The 22,153-nt window shown below is 43.3% G+C and overlaps 1 protein-coding gene across 3 annotated transcripts in view; it reads right to left on the bottom strand.

Annotated features, from left to right (window-relative positions):
* Positions 1-2,238: 2,238 nt before the first annotated feature.
* SLX4IP (SLX4 interacting protein) overlaps positions 2,239-22,153 on the bottom strand; it is a 135,885-nt gene continuing 115,970 nt past the window's right edge. For all 3 annotated transcript variants that reach the window (XM_050952174.1, XM_050952175.1, XM_050952176.1), the window contains 2 exons: positions 5,593-5,702; positions 2,239-4,139 (listed from right to left, as the gene is read on the bottom strand). In XM_050952174.1, the coding sequence (XP_050808131.1) occupies positions 3,317-4,139; positions 5,593-5,702 (933 nt within the window). In that variant the 3' untranslated portion in view covers positions 2,239-3,316. The remainder of the gene's footprint in view (positions 4,140-5,592; positions 5,703-22,153) is intronic.

The raw sequence follows: 22,153 nt of genomic DNA, 5'->3' as shown, positions 1-22,153 counted from the left end.
TGAGTGAAACATTAATGGTAATCTTACCTTACACAGATGAAAAATGTTGATAATGCAGAGCAGTGCCAGCTGAGGATCCAGGAGTAACTGGGGATTATGCTGTAGCAAGATGCTTTGGAAAGTCTCACCAATGGATAACTTCTTGCCTGAATAATTGCTTTAGAAGGATATGCATTCTATCTTATTCAATTAAGATGAAAACGAAATTAAAGGGAGTATTTCAACTGAAAATGTAACTATACCCTTGAACTGTAATACAGACTAATAATAATACATGATGATACACACTGTATGCGGTCAGATTTTGCTTTCCAGAACTGCTTGAATTAATTGACTTTATGATCCCCCCCCCCCTTTGTAGAAAGAAGGCTTTAACGCATTTAAGAAAATATAACAATGGGAAATGTGAGCCCTGCTTGCTCAAACCTGTTAGTGTTTATTACAGCTGTAGACAATGAGTTTGCCAGTCTTGATGAACCATGCACAGGATCTCTTAATAGGCAGAAAGGGATAAACTGGAAAGAAGAAATTCAAGTGATTTTCCATACTCAAGTCAATGCATGTTAATGGATTATCATCTGAACGTCTCCTGTTGCTAACACCTTAACTGTGCTACAACTTAGAATGTACTGGAAAGCTCACAGCAAAAGGGATCCAGGCACAAGCAAACTAGAAATAATGGAAATTGAGAACTCAAGTGGAACACATACTTATAATCCCTTGTCTCAGTCTCTAATCTACTAAACTAATTCACTTAGACCAGTGTTTCCCAAACTTGGGACGCCGCTTGTGTAGGGAAAGTCCCTAGTGGGCCAGGCTGGTTTGTTTACCTGCTGCGTCTGCAGGTTCGGCCGATCGTGGCTCCCACTGGCCACAGTTCGCTGCTCCAGGCCAATGGGAGCTGCTGGAAGCGGCACGGGCCGAGGGACATACTGGTCGCTGCTTCCAATGGGAGCCGCAATCGGCTGGACCTGCGGATGTGGCAGGTAAACAAACTGGCCCTGCCTGCAGGGGCTTTCCCTACACAAGCAGCATCCCAAGTTTGGGAAACACTGACTTAGACCATGCATGCAGGAATATACTAAATGTCTAAAATATTTGTATTGATACTTTAATTCCACTGTTAATAGAATATTTTTTATTTTTTTTAAATCAGCTTTCTGACAGAGCACCTTTTAAATAATGCCCTGATACTTCATTTAAATCACTTAATAAATATGCAAATAATTTCTGTTTCCCTCCTGATATCTAAACTGATCTTGTGGAGTGGCACTAAACGTGTCCATCCTTCCTCCATGTTCACTTCTGCCTGATACCTCTTCACTTTCAGCTTTGCTGCTCCTGTTACTCGTAAATGTCCTCTTGCATAGACTGGGGACGGGTGAGCATCAACAGGCATGCTGTGAAACGGACTATACAAAAGTGCTGTCAGATACACAAGGTCACCAAATTGAAAAAGAAAAAATGCAGAAAATGTCTCTTTCCTTAATCTCTTTCACATTCATAGTAATCAGAGGGGTTACTTCTAACAACTGTGAGTAGAGCCCTGCGTGGATACAAATTTATATCCGCAGATGCAAATAACCGTGGATATAAATCGGTATCTGTGGAACCGCAGGGCTCTCCTGGGAACTGCAGTGGTGAAAGGAGCAGAACATGGAGCTGCCGCTCCCAGGAGCCAGTGCCCCACGCCAGCAGCTTCTCCGGCATTGCTGTACCACCCCCAGCCCTGCTCACTGGGGCAGGCACCAGGCTCACCAGCAGTTGTCCCTGGTCATGCTCTTGCGTTCAAGCAGCGTGCATGCCCCCAGAGAGGAGACGCAGACAGCTGCGTGGAAGGGATGGGGTCGAGGGGGGGGGAGGAGCAGGGCTGCGGGCGGTACAGCCGCACCGGAGGAACTGCCGTTGGCAGGGCTCTGGCTCCTGTGGTTCTGCGGATACCGATTTATATTCACACATATCTGCATCCGCAGATATAAAATTGTATCCACGCAGGGTTCTAACTGTGGGCACAAAAGTGCCGTTTAATTTGAGTGTCCTACTCTCAACTGTTAAGATGACTGCTATCATCTAAGGCCCAACCTGCCGAACCTCATTACTTGAAGCCCCATATAGTCAAACTGAAGTACATGGGGGCACTCGTATTAGTAAGCTCTATGCCAAGTAGTAGGAGTTTGTGGGACTGGCTCCATATACTGTAGTTTCGATGGTCATATTGATTTTCAGACTCATCAAAAATGAAATTTCTTGCAATTTTATTGTATCCATTTTAGGAAGAAGACAATGGAATAATGAGTTAACTGGCACACAAAATGAAGTACACAAGCCATAAAAGCAATATTAAAAAAGACGTGACAGTAGGAACTAACTCCAATGCCATGTTGATAATAGTCAAATACAATAGATTTAGCTTAAACCCAAATACACCAAAGGAAGCTTTAGTAAATGGCCCTCAAGTACAAATAATGTTTGATTTTCAATGTGCGTGCATGCACTTTCTCCAACAATAACTCCTGCACCTGAAGGTGATGGGCTTTGCACATACAAATTTCATTTCTCTCAATGAGGTATGCATGTGAAAATTCTATCACCTGTGTGCATAGCTAGTGCTAGAAAAGTGTGTGCATTTATGTTGAGTCCCTGCTGAAAAATCCATCCCTAAATGACTGTTGCACACGTCAGTTTTTAATCAGGCTAAAGTGTTACTTGAAAATATTTTAGATGAGAGCACTAGGGTAATTTTTCAGTAGTATTTATTTCCTTTACAAGGTTCCAAAGATCAGATGAAATAACCAAGTATTTCCCCCCCAAAAGCCTAAATGATGAGTTTTACCAATGAATAAAATGTTGAGTTTAATAGTCTGCAGAAAAATGGAGAATCTGTCTGTATCAGTTAGCTGACAATAGTGGAAGTTACTTTGGCATTTTTTGTCATCAGAACTCCAGATGCTGATTTATTAGTAGTATCAAAACACATCCCTATAGAATGTCTAGCTTTAAATATTAACATTTTAAGTACGGAATATTCATTCATTGTCTAACACCTCATCCTTGTTTTGCTAAATATTTAAATATCTTCATGTTGACAGGGTAAAATCAGGTGTGCTTTTGTTAAACTTCCAAATGATTAAGGCATTTAATGAATCAGTTTCATCGTTGGAAAGTTTAGCAACATAGACACTACGTTTAACATTCAGTATTTTGATCACTTCTTTTAATTCTGAACTGCTTCCTAAAAACTCACCGAATGTGTCTGTCTATTGAATACAGGTTTGGTTGCATAATGGATTTCACCTTGGTAATATTTAATACATCATTACTTCTTAAGTCTCCGTAGTTTTAACTTTCTAGGCCCATCTTCTCCCTCTTTCTTTCTTTTTTGGATAAGTTTCTCTGAAGGCTCGAAGTTAAATTTTAAATAAGAGGATAGTGGCATTAGGGATAATTCCTCAGTGGTTGTGGCTGGCTCATTTTGGTTTGTCTGTATTACTGGTATATTATTTTTTATGAAAACAGGTCTTGGGGGAATTTTTCCTAAAGTAAGTGACTCTTCATCAGACATGGCTTTTGCCAAGTCTTGCTTAGAAAACAACTTGGGATTCAGTAGGGACTTCTCCTCCGAAGATGGTTCTAAACAATCAGAGTTGCTTTTTTTCCTTTCTACAACTTTGGGGATTAAATGACCCTGTTCAGAAGATACTTTCTTCCAATGGTCTAACTCTTCCTCTGAACCACAGCTCTTTTGTTGATTCTGTGTTTTAGTCACTCTTTGACTTTCTTTTGCATCTGGCAGTGCTGACTCACAGCTACATGGAGGGTTACTACTTAGAAGTCTCATCTTTAACCACTCTGCAGAGTGAAGTTTTTGCTGGCTGCTAGCATCATCTGGCTGTCTCTGATTAACATGATTTTCCAGTTCTAAGGCAGGAAACTCCGAGTTGCTCTCAGCTGTATTTATGCAATCCTTTGGTTGTCCTATACTCCTACATTTTACTTCAGACTGAGGATCGGAAGGAGCTTGATGGTCCTTCTTCCTGCTCCCTGTCTCCAAGTCCCCTGAGCCAAGATACACTTGCATTGTGTCCTTGCTGGTTTGAAGTTTGCTCATGTTACTGTTCCTTGTTTCTGTCCTTTTCACACTGTAATAAAAAAGTATTTTGTTTTTAATAATAAAGAATTGTTACTGATTTTTACAGCCCTTTTAACAAATTCTGAAAGATGACTAGGGCAAACCCATTTTGAATTTGAAAAAAAGATGGCCTGTATATCATCTTGACAATAATGTTTGTCTAGTGTGGATAGTATCAAGCACTATCCATCTGATTTTCCACTGCATTAGGGGAATCCTAATTATTAATGACTAAGCTGTGAAGGAGTTCACAATTTCCAGCAGGCAGAACTAGATTCATTACAGATGTTAGGGGTCAATACGGTATAAGTATACTGAATTCCTTCCCAAACTGGCTAGATAAAGAAGTGCTTCAGAATGTGCCTATATGGTTTCAAACCATACACATACATACGTATGCACAACATGCAGAGAAAGAGGGAGAGTTCTAATCTAATTTAGAATGTTTCTCTGGAATTTCTCCTGGTACATTTCAAAGTATTATTAAAATTTAACCATTACTCTGCTGATATCAAGCCTTTTCATCTGGAGAAGGTCTTAGGTAAGATAAGTGGATGATGTTCCAAAAGGAAAATGGAATGACAAGAGACTTGACAGATGTCAGTACATAAACACCATTCAACTGCACACAAATCTAAACTTCACACAGGCTGGAAGATGAACATGATGCAGAAGTACAGAAGTTGCATATGTAGGATTTAAAGTCTAAGATCTCAGCACAACTTCTCCCTTGCTGAAAGTGCTTTCTGCTGTTCTGCTGATGCAAAACAGCTCTAAAGCCAGTATATCCTGCCCTGGGAGAAGCAATTCAGAAATGGGGAATCTTCCAGTGATGTAGAGCCACCAAAGCAGCTCCCATCCTAATCCCCTCTCTGTAGCCAGCACAGGGGATGTGACTAGGGCTAAAGAGGTTGTTGCCAGCCCTCACTGTAATCCATTGATCCCCAGGTGCTGTAATAACCCTTTAGGGCCATTGGCTTCTCTAACTTGTGCCAGGGGACAGTCTGACACACAGCTGGCCCAGGACTGGGGGAGCACAAAGCAGGCTTAAATAAACTTTTACTCTGACCCTCTTCCCCATCTGTATATTGCAGACTCACACACAGAAGGGGAGGAGGTGATTTTTTTTTAAAAAGTGTTTTCCACCAGATTCAAACATCACATGTATTTGTTTTGGCTCAAATTTTCTTTAGAGGAAGCATGTTGGTTCTGCCTGTTGCTACAAGGGATATAAGTGGGTTGTAATGGCCATATCTGGTATTCTATAAAATGAGAATGGGTGTTTTTATATGCTTATTCATAGTCAGTTGCCTGTCTATGTTTACTAGCCTACAGTAATCCTATATATACAGAACAGGGTGCACATTACTTGACTTTTCACTACATATGCCAGACTGCATTACTCATTGTCAGATCATATATTTAATATCTTACAAATAGAAAAAAGGAAGAGGTAGACATACAGCTTCTGCAAGAGGTCTTGCTTTATCTGTTGAGTCGGAGGAATTTTACACTTTTCGTTTTCAGTAGATTCAGCAAAATATTCAGAGGTCCCACTAAAAAGCTTTTCTTTCTGCTCCAAAAGAAAACACAGGTTTAAAATGCGAGCCCATTAAGCTTCTATTACAGAAAATAAAACTCTGTTGATAATGCCATGACTTACAGATGTTTTTTATTATTTTTAATCTGAACAGCCTAGAGAGGCAGCTCAGAATAAAATTACTTTAAATTTTATAATATTTGGGACACCTTAGTCAGTTTGCTCCCCTCTCAGGCTCCCACTATACATATTTTGCACATTAAGATATACCACAAACAAACAAGAATGTAATGTAAAGGATGTAGATTCCAAACCATCTGAGGAAACCATTGGCAAATATCTGACATCTTTGTGGCTCAAACTGTGACAAATGCCAGGAATCTCTGCTGCAGACAGTGTGTTTGTCAGTTTTTTTCTGAAGAGACTGAGTGGCGCAGTGGTCTATACCCTTATTCTCTGAAGAATTCCCATAATTTTCCATATTTACTAAAAATATGCAGAGTATTACTTACTCAACTTAAGAAGGTAAGGGTTAAAACTTTTAATGCTAACATTTTGATGATCAGGGCTTGACATGGTTGGCCACTCTGAGGCCACAGGGGGATTCTTTCTGGTTTCAACTAACAGCAGTACCATGGTTTTATGTAATTTGGAGATGGGGAAAAAGAAAGGAAAATGCTCTTCTCCTCAAGCTGTGAGCATTTCCTTTCACAATGAACCAATTTTACAGAGAGTTAGGCTGTTTGCTGACCTCATTGCTAACTCCCGGACACTTTACATCAGTGTAATCTTTGGAGGCTGTGTACAGAAGGGATAAGAACTTGGCAGAGTAATGTGACGGTGAAGAAGAGAAATGGCACTGGGGTGGGTGGGAATTGTCTCTCTTGCAGAATCCTTCCTATCCAATCTAGTTAAAGAACTCCACTGGGGCCAGCCTCTGCAGATGGGGAGACTGTGGTCTTACTTTGCTGCCTGCACTACAGACCTACAAGGGGCAGTTATGCTGCTAGGCAGCCAGCAAGAGCCAAAGAAAGCCAAGAGGGACTGTGGAGGCACAAAGCGAATGTGCCTGTGACATAACTTGGGAACCTGACGGCTCTGGGGGACTAGCCCTGTTTGTTCTTTGGGAGGGGGCCAAACCTCACCTCTCTCCCCAGTGAAATGACTCAGTGGAAACAGTTGCCTGTTTTGTGAGTGGAGAGGAGAGGAAGGGTGGGGGAAGAAATCTGGCCATTTGGGTACTTGGTTTAAAAAAAAGTGCAGATGTTATGATCCTGATTTTCAGATGTAAATTCTATGAACAATTGTGCGTGCACCTGGAGCCAGACGTGCACCTACTCTCCATGCACATTTGCAGTAACGCACACACAAAGTAAGCGCAGGCAAATGCATACATAATTTCAATCTCAAAATCAAACCCAAATCATTTTAACATGAATCATAAATCCCTGCCCCAACTCTTTCCCTCATTTGATGCAATGCGTTCCCATAAGGTTGTATATTATCAGGGAGGGGAGCCCTGTAAGAGGGTGCGTGTAAGGGCGAGCTGTTTTTTTTGTTTTTTTCCAATTTTAAAGTGAATTTCACATAGATTTTACAACAAGGAATGACATTTACAATCATCAAGTCTGACCTCCTGCACAACACAGACCAGAGAACCTCACTCAATAATTTCTGGATGACAGTCCTGGAGAGTAAAATCCTATTTAGACAAAGAACAATTAGATCTTGGAGAGCAGCAGTGTTTCCCCTGTGCTGCCCCACCAATACACTTCCACTCTCCCCTGGAGGGATTAACTCTAAGGCTGTTGAGGTAGCACAGCGTCAAATCTCATTCACTCTGCTGAGACTGCCAAAAAGGGGGCCAACTGAGATGTGACCATTTGTCCATTAGGTGATTTTGGGGGAGGGTGGGAGGGGGGACAATAAATAGTTGGTGAAAAGTAGCACTTAGAAACCTGAGAGTATAAAGTAGACAAAGGAAGACTGTAGATAGGTGCTGCCCATACTCAATATGTCAGGCAACAAATCTCAGCTCTAACCTATACAGAGAACGATACTTGCCTGGTGGTTTTGGAATGAGGATAAGAGGTCCCAGACAAACACTGAGACAACAAATACAATTTCGCTTGTGACCTCAGCTTGGTTTGAAATTCAGAGTTCAGAGGTGAACTCCTGATAGATTATTATACCATCTGAGACCTTTCTATTTTGTTTTCAAATGCTTCTCCCATAAACCGTGACAGAAAAGGCATCAAAAATAAAAAAACAAAATGATTTATATGTGAAACACTTTTGAACATGCCCTTTAAGTACAGTGACTGTTCCCCTTGGAGCCACACCCTGTAAGTGCTGTATTTTGGGAGCCGAACAATTAACATAAGGAGTATGAGTCAGTCTCTGAATGACTCTGTGGGAACTAGAAAGCCTTTTGCTATTAGGAGTAAAGTAAACTCCCTAAGCCTGGAATAAGTCCACAATAGAAGGCAGAAAAGGTCATAAATAACAATTGTGGACACTACATATACCAATAAGACACTCAACTAATATTGGTGATATTTCCTTTATGTTCTCTATTAGACCTAATCATTTTAGTTAATTTAAAAAAAATTAAAAAACACTGTATGTTTTGGGAATACTATTTATTTCCTATGGGAACTTCAAGGCTGGTTGAGAAAAGAAAAAAGGCTAATCTACTCTCATCCTGTCTAGTAATCCCAAATTCCTTTTAGCCAGTGAAATAATGAAAGAAAAATATTCCAGGCATAAAAAGGAGGACAGAAGAAGCAGACATCATATAAACAATGACACAGTGACAGAGAAAAACGTCAAAGTGCCGCCAAACTTGTGACATGACTCTGAAAAAGCTGCGGGAAATGGGGGTTGCTGCTAACAAATTAAAACCAGATTTCTTGGCAAATTGTTAAAGAAAGATATTTACATTTGTATGGAGACTGGGTGGGCACAAAAGATTAAAATGCTTCTTTAGCCCTTGAACTGTCAAGCCCCATTAGAAATCTTGTGTTCTTAAAATTCTAGGGTCAGCTCACTCCTTTTTGTCACTAAATCTCGGCATGTGAGAGCCTTCAGAAATCAGGCTTACAGAGAAAGAAAAGTTATTACTTACATGTAGAGTTCTCTGAAGTTAGTATTACGTACATGTATTCTACCCTTAGCCACATACATGGCTTCTACCACCTCACTTCAGCCGGCAATACGCAGCTCTATTTAATTAAGACTTTTGCACAGGGGCAAAACTATTAGGCATGCATCATGCACGCTTCAAGGCTTATTAAATACCACTTCCGATTGTCTAATCATCAATTCTTTTCCATGTAACACTAATTTAGAGTGAAACAGCTTGCAAAAGCAAGGAAGCTAAGTGATTGGCATCCACAACTAATTACAGAAGAGTCTAGTTTACAGACATTTAACATGGGTTTGCTAAAGGAACTATTTATGGAGCCACATTTGTGAAAACATCCCTACAGCTAATTATCCCAAAGATAGAAAGGGTTGGGCACGTTTTAAATAGTCCTGACAATATAGCTTATACAGACATTGAACTTTCTTGCTTCAAAGATTTGGGATGTTGCATTGAAAGGCAGGTTTGTTTCCTGAGTGAACAACTCTTCCCCACTTCCCTGGTTTGGTTTCAATCTCTTTTCTACGTTGTCTCAGCCTGTTTCTGTGTTCAGTCTGGTTACCTTGCAGTAAAACAATGTATTTCTGGATAATTACATTCTATCTCTGCTGGGGGGAATTTATTGTTTTTGAACTGCACTTATAGATTTTTATCCGTTTATCTTAACCTGCTCATCAAAATATCTATGAAGTCAGTTAATCATTATTATTTGTATTAGAATAGTGCTAAGCAGTCCCAGATGAGAGCTTAGGACTCCATTATACTAGCCTCTATCAGAGACAACGCCTGCCCTGAAGATCCTACAATCTAAACAGAAAGGACTGACAAAAGTTGAGAGTAAGGAAGTCCTGTTATCCGCATATTACAGATATGGAACTAAATTATTTGCCCTAGGTCACACAAGGGGTTGGCCTATGACAGAGCCTGGAATAAACAAAGGTCACTTGAGACTAAGTTCATGGCTGTAACTTGATTTACTCTGGTGCAACTGAGAGAAGAATTTGGCTCTGTATCTCTATTGCTGAGTACAGGTGTAATCCAGCCACTTCACTGAAATTGTAGTTTTGGACGTACTGTCCTGTATTTTCTTTAATATTCTCTATCAAGTTGTCACTTGATGAGCAGGCCAAGTCAGAATAGTCTCATAAGGCAAGAACAGAGAAAGATGCTGCATGCAATTTTGTTTAGATTTACAGAGCTCTCCTTTTGAAATGATGCCCCTGTAGGATGGACATGAAATGGGGTTGATGATGAGGTAAATAGTAAAAGAAACACTGAATACAACACAGCTAGATAAACTGAACTAAGATAAACTAGCAGATATAGTTATTCCTTGTGGTTTAATGAAGCGCTATAATTGTAAAACGATGGCTTTCTTTGAGGGCCAACCTAATTCATATTAAAGGGATTCAAACAAGACTTTTTTGGCTCCATGTGAGTTGGATCCCTTCCATGTGAAGGTGGGAGAGAGTACCCTTGATTTGGGTAATCACGTCTGACAAAATCTACAATCTGACAGGATCAGCTATGGTCATCTCTATTAAAAGAGGGAACTAACCTGGATATAGTTAGTACCTTGGACATTAACGTTTATTGGAGAGAATGCTCTTCCCTTCTTCTCACCCATGCTGTATGTGCCTGTGCACTGCAGGGGCAGAAAGGAAGAGGCAAAGAAAGATAAAATTCTTTAACTTTACATTTGGGCCCAGATTAGCTCCTCAATACTGTGGAAATTCATTCTTCTCCTTCCCCTCCTCTTCCGTCCCCATGGATTCCAGAGCTTGTTGCAAGCAGGGTAGCTCCTACCAGTACAGGTTCTCTAGGGCTGCACTGCCAAGAAGTTGGAGAAGGATGAAGAGATCCAGAAGGGAGATACAGAGGCCAAGGCCTCTTCACTGCTAAGGCTGAAAATCCCAAAAGCTGGAATTAATGCAAATAAAATTTTTGCCTTAATTTGCATATTTGGTGAACATGCATTGGCGTGACAAAGCCTTAATTGGTAACTAAGGATAAGTCTACACAGCAATCTAGCTTGAGACTAACCACCTTGTGTCCACTACCAATTGTGTTAACACTGGGCTCAAACCTACAGTCTCAGACCCCTGCAGGGCTGGAGGGTCTGAGACCGCATTCCTAGATAGTTTCATAGACTTTAAGGCAGATGTGGGCAAACTACAGCTCGCGGGCCACATCCGGCCTGCGGTACCATCCTGCCTGGCCCCTGAGCTCCCAGCAGGGGAGGTCTAGTCCCCAGTCCCTCCCCCACTGCTCAGGCCACTGCTCAGGCCACGCTCTGGCCCACCGCTCCCGCTGGGCAGTGTGGAGAGCGCAGCTGGCTCTGGCTGGGTGTCACGGCTGCAAGCTCCTGCTGCTGAGAAGGGGCAAGGAGCGGGGGGTTTGGATAAGGGAGCGAGGGGTCCTAGGGGTCAGTCAGGGAGGAGGAGGCAGTTGGACGGGGTGGCGGTTCTGGAGGGGCGGTCAGGGAATGGAGAACAGGGAGGGTTGGGAGTGGGAGTCTCAGGGAAGGCCTGTCAGGGGATGTGGATAGGGGTCGAGAGGGTAGTCAGAGGACAGGGAGCAGGGGGGGCTGGATAAGGGGGTGGGATCCCAGGGGGCAGTTAGGGGCGGTGGGGCCTGGGAGAGTGTGGTCAGGGGATGAGGAGCAGAGGGCGGTTGGATAGGGGGTGGGAGTCCAGGGGGGCTGTCGGGCTGTGTGTGTGGATAGGGGTCGGGGTAGTCAGGGGACAGGGAGCAGCGGGGGTTGGATGGGTCGAGGGTTCTGAGGGGGGCAGTCAGGGGGCGGGAAGTGGGAGGAGGCGGATAGGGAGCAGGGGCCAGGCTGTTTGGTGAGGCATAGCCCTCCCTACTGGGCCCTCCAAACAGTTGCGCAACCCCGATGTGGCCCTCAGGCCAAAAAGTTTGCCCACTCCTGCTTTAGGGTCAGAAGGGACCATTGTGATCATCTAGTCTGACCTCCTGCAGATTGCAGCCACGGAACCTCATCCATCCCTCTCCTCTAATAGATCCCAAACCTCTGTCTGAGTTACTGAAGTCCTCAGACCATGGTTTAAAGCCTTCAAGTTACAGAGAATTCACCATTTACACTAATTTAAACCCCAAGGTCTCAGCCAATTTGACCTGGGAGAAAATTCCTTCCTGACTCCAAATATGGTGATCAGTTAGACCCTGGGCCTGCGGGCAAGACCCTGAGCCTATGCTAAGTTGGGACCTGGGGCTGAGTCCTATTGCTTTCCTGTGTGCATGCAGCCCCAGCATGACTTGGGTTCAAGAAATCCTCCAGATGTATCCCAGAGCTTCTTGGGGCAACTTCCTTAGTCCTCTTTATGCCAATCATCTGTGGTGCAGTCTATTGCACTCTATTGCAAACAGAAGCCCCATCCCCTTTACAAAGGGCAGCAGCTCAGATCAGCAAGCACCTGCAGGGTTTTCAAGGGAGTCTGATCAGAAGAAGCTTTTTGCAAAGAGAGCTGCTTCCTGGTCACACGAGCACAGGCAGATTTTGGTGCACACTGCCCAGGTATCCTTGCACATGCCGCCCTAAGGAGGCAGGGGACGCCAGAGAGCAGAGCAAGGACCAAGCGGCTGCCCAGCAGGGATGGGGAGTAGCAAAGTTTCATGTTAATAGTTTAACAACCCTGGAGGCTGATGTGCTAATTATCCTCAGGACATGGGCATTCTCCTGCCAATGTGATGCAGCCTAGAGGTGGAGAGCCCAATTCTTAGATTAGATGATAGTTTAGCAGAAAACCTTCTCAAACTGCGATCATTCTACTGACACAGCCACCAAAGGAGCAAATTATGCAGTTTATGTACTCGCACTCCTTATGGTCACCTGGGTCCCATCAAAAGTACCATCACATTTAGGAAAGAGGGTGAACAGTAGAATTTCCCCATAGTGCAACACAATTGTAGGGCTAGAGTGTCGACACGGAGGGGCGGGCGCTAGGCACTCTGAGATACTGTTACTTTGACTTGGGTCTGTGCACTGCAGTGAGGATGCCAGAGCCCTAGGTTCAAGTATGGGTCAGAAAATCCTTAACCCAGGGTTATAATGCAGAATAAACTCTCAAAGCACAGGGTTTCCTGACACAGGTCAGCTGACTCAAGTCCCACTAACCCTAGGCTTACATTGCTGTATAGAGATACCTCAGAGGCTCTGGTGTTGTTCCTATGATACTGTTCCAAAGCCTCTGGCTCTGGCTGCTCTTCACTGATTACTGCTCCCAGGCCCATATAACCATGGAGAGATGGCTAGAGCACTGTCCAGAGTCACTCTAGCCATAGCTCCGAACTTTTGGCCATGTATGGATTGGAGAACTACGCTCTAGTCTCTACCTCTGCAGGACTCTAGCCACAGAAACCCTGCCTAGAGAGGTCCTAACCATAGCTACACAGTCAAGAGCATATATCTGCAGCCTATCTGAATTCTGGGAAGGTGGCAAAGACCACTTAGGACAAAAATCTCCATCCCCACCTCAATAGAGGAAGGGGCCACAGAGACCAACAAAACAAGTGATTCCATGGGACAACAAATGATAAAACAGGAATGGGTGTCCAAGTCAAATGTTCAAAATGAGGGAACCAGGAGGGGGCACTGAGCACAGAACCCCAGAGCTCAAGGCTCCCCAAAGGAGTCCAAGGAGTAGATGCATGCCACCCAAAGGAACTCTGCATGGATCCAAGAGATAACCAAGAAATAGAAATAGGCCCATGGGCACAGAGAACCTCCCTGTCAAGATGCCTCCTCCTGGACTGATGGCCAGTTTGGCGAGTTCCAGGAGGAGGCTGATGAGGAGGTCCTGTGACTTTGTGGAGCCCTGGATAGGTATGTATATAGGAACAGAAGTGGGGGAGAACTGCAGCCAGAACCTCAGCAGGGGATTCTAGAGAAGGTGGAAATGGGGCTGCAACCTGGCACCCTAGGTAGGCATGCGTCAGGGTCTCCCTCTTGTTCCAGAAGGGCAGGTGTTGGATGTAGCCAAGCCCATGCTCATAATCTCATGCAAGAGCCACCAATTAATATCCCTAGTGAGCTGTGGGACCAGAGTTGAATAGAGGCTGGACCACTGGGGGTCATCAACCTCGCTAGGTGGAAGGATGTCCTGCTGTTTGCTATCAGGGCAAGAAAAAATACTGAGAAAATGCAGTGTGCAACATGAGTGCATAGATAAGTTCCCTGAGTGCAACTTGGATGCAAACTGGCTGGATACTAGACAGTGTGCTGGAGGTGGCTGAAGGCATTCACAGGGCAAGGGTCCTGGAGGGGTCTTGACATCATGCTCTGGAGGGCCAAGAAGACAGGGCGCACCTCCTGAAGGACCCGCTTAAGATATGCAAGAGAGTTGGAGAGCAGAGTGGCATTCACCTCCTGGAGCACACAGAGAGGGAGACAAGGGGTTGTCAACCCCATGTGCTGGGTGAGCACTTTGAAGTCCACCCAGACCCACCGGCCATGGTCCAGGAGGAGTCTGATTCTGGTGATACCAGACAGCACACTGAAGGGGTTACCACCACCTATGAAGGATGGGGATTATGCAGCAGGAGCTCTAGGAGAAGATCTTCTCTCCAGCAACCACTACAGACCTCACAGAAATGCTTTCAGGTCATTAAGAGAGCCTAATAAAAGAGTGGCTACTCAGACAGGTCTTTAGGGAGACTTTGCAGGCTGATGTAAAAAAGCTGCTAGTCATATTGGAGCTGCTGACACAGATCCTAACTGTCCTCTTTAGGCAGAAGATCACAACATATGCAAAGGCCCACTGTTTCCCTGGACAGAAGATCTCCAGGACCATTCTCTGGAAACTGGTCAGGGAAATGAGGGATGGAGGTCAGAGCTCGATGACCAGGGACCTCCATCAGTGGGAAAGACTCTGGAAAAATCCTGTCCATGCCTTCAGCCGGTCAGACATACGGGCCTCCAAATTGGTTCAGTTAACCAGCAGGGACAACTCAGTAGTAGAAACACAGATGCCAAGATAGAGCAGCAAACCCACGCCTTACTGGCTGGCACAGAGCACAGGTGAGAGCGAGCCTACCTGACACTCAGTTCCAATCACAGGGCCAGAGCTCTTGACTCAGCTGACGTGGATGAGGAGGCTGCCGAAGAGACGGTTTGGCAAGTCTTCACTCATACCAGATAGCACAAATGTCTCAGTATGGTGGCATGAGTTGCAAGCCCAGCTTCTGGAGCACCAAGCCCTGATGGAGGAGACAGAGGAAGGGCTTAATGACTAAGACCGGACCAGGAGGATAGTGACACTCCTTGATCAAAGATGACAGGTTTGGTCAGGGCCCTTTTGAGTTTGACCAGAAACTGCAGAGGCACATAGCACCTAAAGGAATCCCACAAAACAGAGACTGAAGCTGAATGCCTGGACAGAGCCCATGATTCACCCTGTCAAATGCCTCCTCCTAGTCAAGAGACAGAAGGGTGAGTGACAGACCATCCCTACATGCCAGATGGAGAATGTCCCAGACCAGGCATAAGCTGTCAAAGATGGTCCAAGCTTGACTTATCAGGGGATTGAAAGTCCTACAGTGTAGAATTGTAGCTCAAAACAGGCAGCTCCCAGCCAACTGAAGAGCCTCTGACTGCATGATGGTCCTAGCCTCTGGCTGATCCCAAGATGCACAGGTTATGGTAACTGAACACCCTATTCATGAAGAAAGTGTGGGACACTGCCTCTGTTCTGCTGTTCTTTTCTCCCTATCCTGAAAGAGCCCCTCGCAAAATGTATCATTGTCATGTCTCCATATTCCATTCTTTCCCAGCATAGGGACGCTCTTGTGCCTTGGATTCTATCTATGAGAGTCCAGCATATGCTAAGCAGGTGCACAGAAGCTTTCTTCCCTGAAAGACAAGTAACAGGCAGGAAGGTTTCACTGGACACCAAATCTCGAGGACTTTCAAGTATCAAAAGATTAACACTCTACCTACTTGCTGGCTAATTTGAAATGACACCATTCCTTGGCTGTAGTTACACAATTTTGTTTTATGCCAAGTTTTAAAAAGTCTGGATGGTCCTAATCTCCAGGCCACTGATGCTCTGTTAACCATTCTCAAAGGATCACATCCCCTAACTTTTGCCAATGGGAACTGTTTCCAAGTTTGGATTGCAATTGTTTAGGAAATGCTGAGGGATTTGATAATACAACCTTTTGGCCAGACTGAAATTGGATGAACAATCTGTTAAACTCAAAAAATTATTGCTGTTAAGTATGGGTCTTGGACAGTTTCACTTCTGGGGTAGGTAAGTCCATTGATCTGCATGATGCATGACACTGGAGGCTATGTAAAACTCCTGGAAGCCATCTGAGGAGTCTTCACTACCAAGCATCAAAATCCACCCTCACTTGATGTTTAAACATCTCCATAACTGAATACTTAACTTGCCAAACTTCCTATGTCGTTTTGTACTACCTAGGGCATGGTTGGGCGCATCCCAGTAAAGCTCTTTTCAGAAACATAAGATTCACATTCTCCAAAAATGACTGGTTAATTTGGGTGCCTAACTTGAGAAACCAAGTATTGCCAATCCTGTGTGCTCAAAAATCAGAAGTCAGGTCCCCCAAAACCAGGAGACTGGGTTAAAAATCATGATATTTATAAAAAATAAAATTTAGGGTTTTTTTTTTTTTTGCTTTCTGAGACTTTAAGGTGCATTTGGGACACATTTTTGAGCTTTTTTCCAGGACCATGAAGGCCACATATTTACTTTCCTTTTGAAAGAATCAGTTGAGTTCAAGGGATGGTGCTTTATGAAAAATATGAAATGTGGTGAGACTCACAATAAAATTGTGAGAGTCATCAACACTGGCCACTCCAAAGCTGGGTACCAAAATCTGAGCCACTTAAACACACAGGTCACTTAAAAAAAGCAATCTATAAGCTATTCTATCATGGCTATTCAGTAGAAAATAGTCCATTTATGGTATTATTCATGATAATCATTTTCTTATGTCCCAGAAACTCTCTTATTGACACCAAAAGGGAGATGGATATTATTTTGACATGAGAATAGTCCACGCAGGTATCAAACAGAAGAAGAAGTACATACACCGTGTTTCAAGAGTTCAATATTAATATTAATTCAATATTAGAACTCTAAAAAACCCTGATTTTAAAAACAAATAAGAGTGTGATCATCAGAATTTGGTGCTCCCTAGCAAAGACCAGAATGAGTAGGAACCCAGAACTTTTCTAATACAAGTTTAGGAAACCTTGCAGCAGATTTCAGACTAATTCTTATTGATTCTGGAGTTACTTAAAGTGGCATGGAGCTGGGCAACCGATAAATAGGAAAACTCCCATTGAAACTTAATTAAAATAAAGTGACTATATAACATTAAAAATTACAATATTGTAACACTAATAATTAGTTTAACAACTTGAAAGTCAGAACACAGAAATGATGAAGTACAGACACTCCTAATGCCACAGAAGAAAAGGTAGTTAAAACAAATGTGATATTGATGTGCTTTAAGACACATGATACACATTTTACATGTTTGTTTTTCAGTAGATCTGACAACTTCTCTTAATGTAATTAAAAGGCAGATTTAAACCATATCCAGACCCGATTTTTTTGTATTAATAAAAGAGCAGTATTTTTCTGACACCTGTACCTTCAGCCAATTTTCCCTCAATTGTAAGTTTCCTGCCTCCAAAAGGTATGCAAAAGGACTTTATAAAAGTTTTCCTATAAATGACTTTTTAAAAAATAAAAGCAAAAAATTAGTTATTTTATTGCACATTTCAAGACAAGGGAAACACTAACTTCTCGAGTCAGCTGAAAATAGGGTACTCTCAACTGTCCGATAAATCTAAATGACTGAAGCATCCACTACATATAATGTAAACAGATGAATATCCTTTATGTTCATTTTTCTACATAGACAAACAGTTACTCCCTTTGCTCTGGATTTATATGCCGGGTAACAACAGAACAAACTATTGATTAAAGAACACAAGTGTAGCCGTGTTAGTCTGAATCAGCAAAAAGAACGAGGAGTACTTGCGGCCCATGACAGCTTATGCTCAAATAAATTTGTTAGTTTCTAAGGTGCCACAAGTACTCCTCGTTCTTTTTACAGTACTATGTTTCATTTACAAAAAAAAAATCTGGTTTTGCTAGGAAAAATAAGCTTTTAGTATAAAAGGATAAGACTTAAACTTAGAAAAACAATACACCAACAGAGGTAAAAGAACTGTATTGTTTATATAACTATGATACCATGTGAAATGGCCGTAGGAGACCTTAGAAAGGTTAACAGTAATATCCTTGATCTCGCCACTTATATCTAGGCTAGGCATATAAATCAGGGAGTATCAGCAGGTCTTAGCCTGGTATCATAATGGCACAATCAAGCTCTGGAAATATTACTATCAAGGACAAACTTTTTACTTTCAGATTCTTTTTCATTTTATTTTAGTATGGATTAGATTATATAAATTGGGGAAGAAATAAAGTGAAAAGTAGTAGAGCTCTCACTAATTTAACAGACATCCTCAAACACAATCTCTATCAGTTTATAACCATTATCTATTTCAGTGGTTTTCAAACTCTTTTTCTGGCAACCCAGTTGAAGAAAATTGTTGATGCCTGCGACCCAGTGGAGCTGGGGATGAGAGGTTTGGTGTGTGGGAAGGGCTCGGGGCTGGGGCAGAGGGTTGGGGTGCAGGGGTGAGGGCTGTGGGATGGGGCCAGGAATGAGGGGTTCAGGGTTTTGGAGGGGCTCTGGGCTGGGGCAGGGTGTCAGAGAGCTGGAGGAGGTCAGGGCTCTGGGCTGGGGCCGGGGATGAGGGGTTTGGGGTGCAGGAAGGGGCTCTGGGTTGGGGGTGCTCAGGGCTGAGGGAGGGGATTGGGGCATGGATTTACCTCAGGCAGCTCCCAGTCAGTTGCGTGGCGGGGGGTCCTAAGGCAGGCTTCCTGCCTGTCCTGGCACTGCGGACCACACTGCGCCCCGGAAGTGGTCAGCAGCAGGTCTGGCTCCTAAGCAGAGGTGCACAAGCAGCTCTGCGCAGGTCTCAGCTGCAGGTGCTGCCCCACAGCTTCCATTGGCTGGGAACTGGCCAAAAGGAGTGCAGAGCTAGTGCTCGTTTGTGTGGGGGGAAGACAGCGTGTGGAGCTGTCATAATATAATTCCCAATTCTGAACCTTAGCGTCTACCCTAAGCTTAATTACCAGCTTAGATCTGATAAGCTGCCACCAATCAGGAATTCCAGTGCCTGATACACTCTGGTCCCCCCAAACCTTCCCTGGGGACCCCCAAGACCCACACCCCCTGGATCTTAACACAAGGAAAGTAAATCCCTTTCCTCACCATTGCCTTTCCTAGGATTTCCCTCCCTAGGTTACCCTGGAAGATTACCGTGATTCAAACTCCTTGAATCTTAAAACAGGGAGGAATGTCCCTTCCCCCCCCATCCCTTTCTCCCTCACCCAGAGGCAAAACAGATTCAAGATCCATGAATCTAAAACAAAGGGATTCCCCCTTCTCCCCTCCCTCCCTGTTAAGTACAGACTCAATTCCCTTGAGCCTCAACAAGGGGGAAAAAATCAGACAGGTCTTAAAAGCAAAACTTTTAATAAAAAGAAAGAAAAAAAGGTAAAAGTTTATCTCTACAATTTAGATGGTAAAAAGTTACAGGGTCTGTCAGCTTATAGAAACTAGAAAGAAGCCTCCCCCCCAGCATGATACAATTTAAAATACTTCCAGCAAACTACACATTTGCAAATACAGAAACAATCAAAAGACTATAACCGCCTTTCTTTCTAAATTACTCACTATTCTGAATATATAAGAGACTGTAGCAGAGAGATTGGCAAGAAACCTGGTTGCACGTCCAGTCCCTTCCAGGACCCAGAGAGAACAAAGCAAAACCCAAAAAACACAAACAAAGGCTTCCCTCCACCGAGATTTGAAAGTATCTTGTCTCCTGATTGGTCCCCTGGTCATGTGTTTGGTTCCCTGTTTGTTAACCCTTTACAGGTAAAAGAGACATTAACCCTTAACTATCTGTTTATGACAGGAGCCCCATGGCCCCCCCGCCTAGGAGCTGGACCTACTGCTTGCTGCTTCTGGGGCGCAGAGCAGGGTCAAAACAGAATTAGCCTGCCTTAGTCAGGCAGCACCGCCGATGGGACTTTTAACGGCCCTGTCAGCAGTGATGACCAGAGCCGCTGAGACCTAGTGCCTTACTTTTCGCGACCCAGTACTGGGTTGTGACCTGCAGTTTGAAAACCACTGATCTATTCTATGTGAATAGAGGAATGGGGAAGCGTAGAGATAGGCATGAGCAAAGAAAAGTCTGACCACAGTGTGTTTCCATAAGGACTGAATGTAAGTGATAGCACTGAACTGTAGAAATTAGAGACTGCCCCAAATCCCTCCAGGACATTTAGTCTCTTTATGCTATATTTATTTCAGTTCATTTTGAAGTCAAGATACAGAATTTATTTCTTATCAATTGCTATAGAGTTTTCTGCTGAAGGTAAGAGGATAGTTTGCTCTACAAACAATCCTGCTAGTTATCTGCTGGAGGCTCTTGGGACAGCAAAAGAATGCAGTCAATTTTTACTTTGAGTGTTCCACTAAAATGTAAGTTATTTAGGTATTGAAAAAGAGCTATATGATCCCACAAAACTTTTCTCAGATGCCCAGCCCTTCAGAAAGTAGTTAGATTTAAGTCAAATGAAGTACTCATGAGAAAGGATTACTCACCTCAGTAAAGGATTGCAGGAATGTGTCCCTATTATTTCAATCCTGCATCATAAGGAAGTCTTTTCATGTCCCATATCTTTTGTATTGCCAGCCACTGGTCCCCTTACATTGAATTATCTGTAAGGACACCCAGGACTTTTTTGTTACAGTTAATACAGAACCCAACAAAGTGTATGAGGAGTTCAAATTGTTACTTCCAATCTATATACTTTGAATTTGACAACAATGAATTTAATCTGTCATCATGCTGCCCATCTATGCAGCTCTGCTAGGTCTCTATGAACTTCTCCACAGTCTTGTCTTGTCTTGGCAATGGTAAATGATTGTGTATGATATGCAAATCATGCCATGTCACTGCTCAGCCACTTCTCCAGATCATTAATATACTAAACATCAGCATTCCTCGTATGGATCCTTGGGGTACACAACTGTTACCCTTTGCCATGCTGAAAATGGATCCGCCAATTTCCAAGACATAGGAAAATTATACATTTTTGTATGGGACTACTTAGTTTCTTTAGCGGTTTTCCTATATCTGTTCTGTAGCTGACAACTTCAAGAATTCTAGCTGATTCAAGTGGCACAAACTTTGCAGAATCCATGATGGTTTGAGTCTATCATAATTTTTCATCTAGTGTTTTATAATTCAATTTTTAAATTACTGATTTAACCAATATATTTGCTGTGACAGATACAGCTATTGCATCCTATATCTTTTGGGACCATAAGAACAGCTATACTGGTTAGACCAATGGTCCATCCTCCCCTAACAGTGGCTTCAGAGGGAATGAACAGAACAGATGGATTGGTTGGTTCATATGAAAGGCTGATGTTACCTTCAGTAGAAATTTTGCGTGTGGATGTAGCATGACTTTGTCTTTGAAGAATATTGTGTAGGGAGCATTGGTCATGAGCACCCCGATCTCACTCACCCGTCTGGCAGAAGTAACGGTGACCAGAAAGGCCACTTTCATGGTTAAATGTAGCAGGGAACAGGTGGCTAAGGATTTGAATGGTGGTCTGGTGAGGCATTTCAACACCAGATTGAGGTCTCAGACTGGGGTAGGTTGGCAAACTTCTGGGTAAATGTTCTGGAGATCCGTGAGGAAGCGTTTAGTAATCGGATGCGTGAAGATCAAGTTGCTGTCAATCTCAGGATGGAGTGCAATAATGGCAGCAAGATGGCAACGCTAATGGTAATGGTACTGTGGAGGCCGAAGTGTTCTACTTGACACCAGGAGAAGAATCTCTTCCATTTTTGAAAGTAAGTATTCCACATGGTCACTTTCCTGCTGTTTAGTAACACATGTTTAACTTGTTCCGAGCAGGCTAGATTGCCAGGATGGAACCATGTAGGAGCCATATTTGTAGGTGGAGTTTCTCCGGATTCAGGTGAAGAGTACGACTGTTCTTCTCAGATAGCAGGTCCGGACGATGAGGGAGAGTTCGAGAAGCGTTTATCATTATGCGCATCAGGTAAGGGGAAAATGCTTGTCTTGGCCATGTTGGGACTATAAGGATAACCTTGGCCTTGTCTGTTCATATTTTGTATACCATATGTGATATTATTGGAATTGGTGGGAAAGAGTACATG

The sequence above is a fragment of the Gopherus flavomarginatus genome, chromosome 4 (genome assembly GCF_025201925.1).
Source record: "Gopherus flavomarginatus isolate rGopFla2 chromosome 4, rGopFla2.mat.asm, whole genome shotgun sequence".
NCBI classification, from domain to species: Eukaryota; Metazoa; Chordata; order Testudines; family Testudinidae; genus Gopherus; species Gopherus flavomarginatus.
This window is presented reverse-complemented; position numbering and strand designations above follow the sequence as displayed.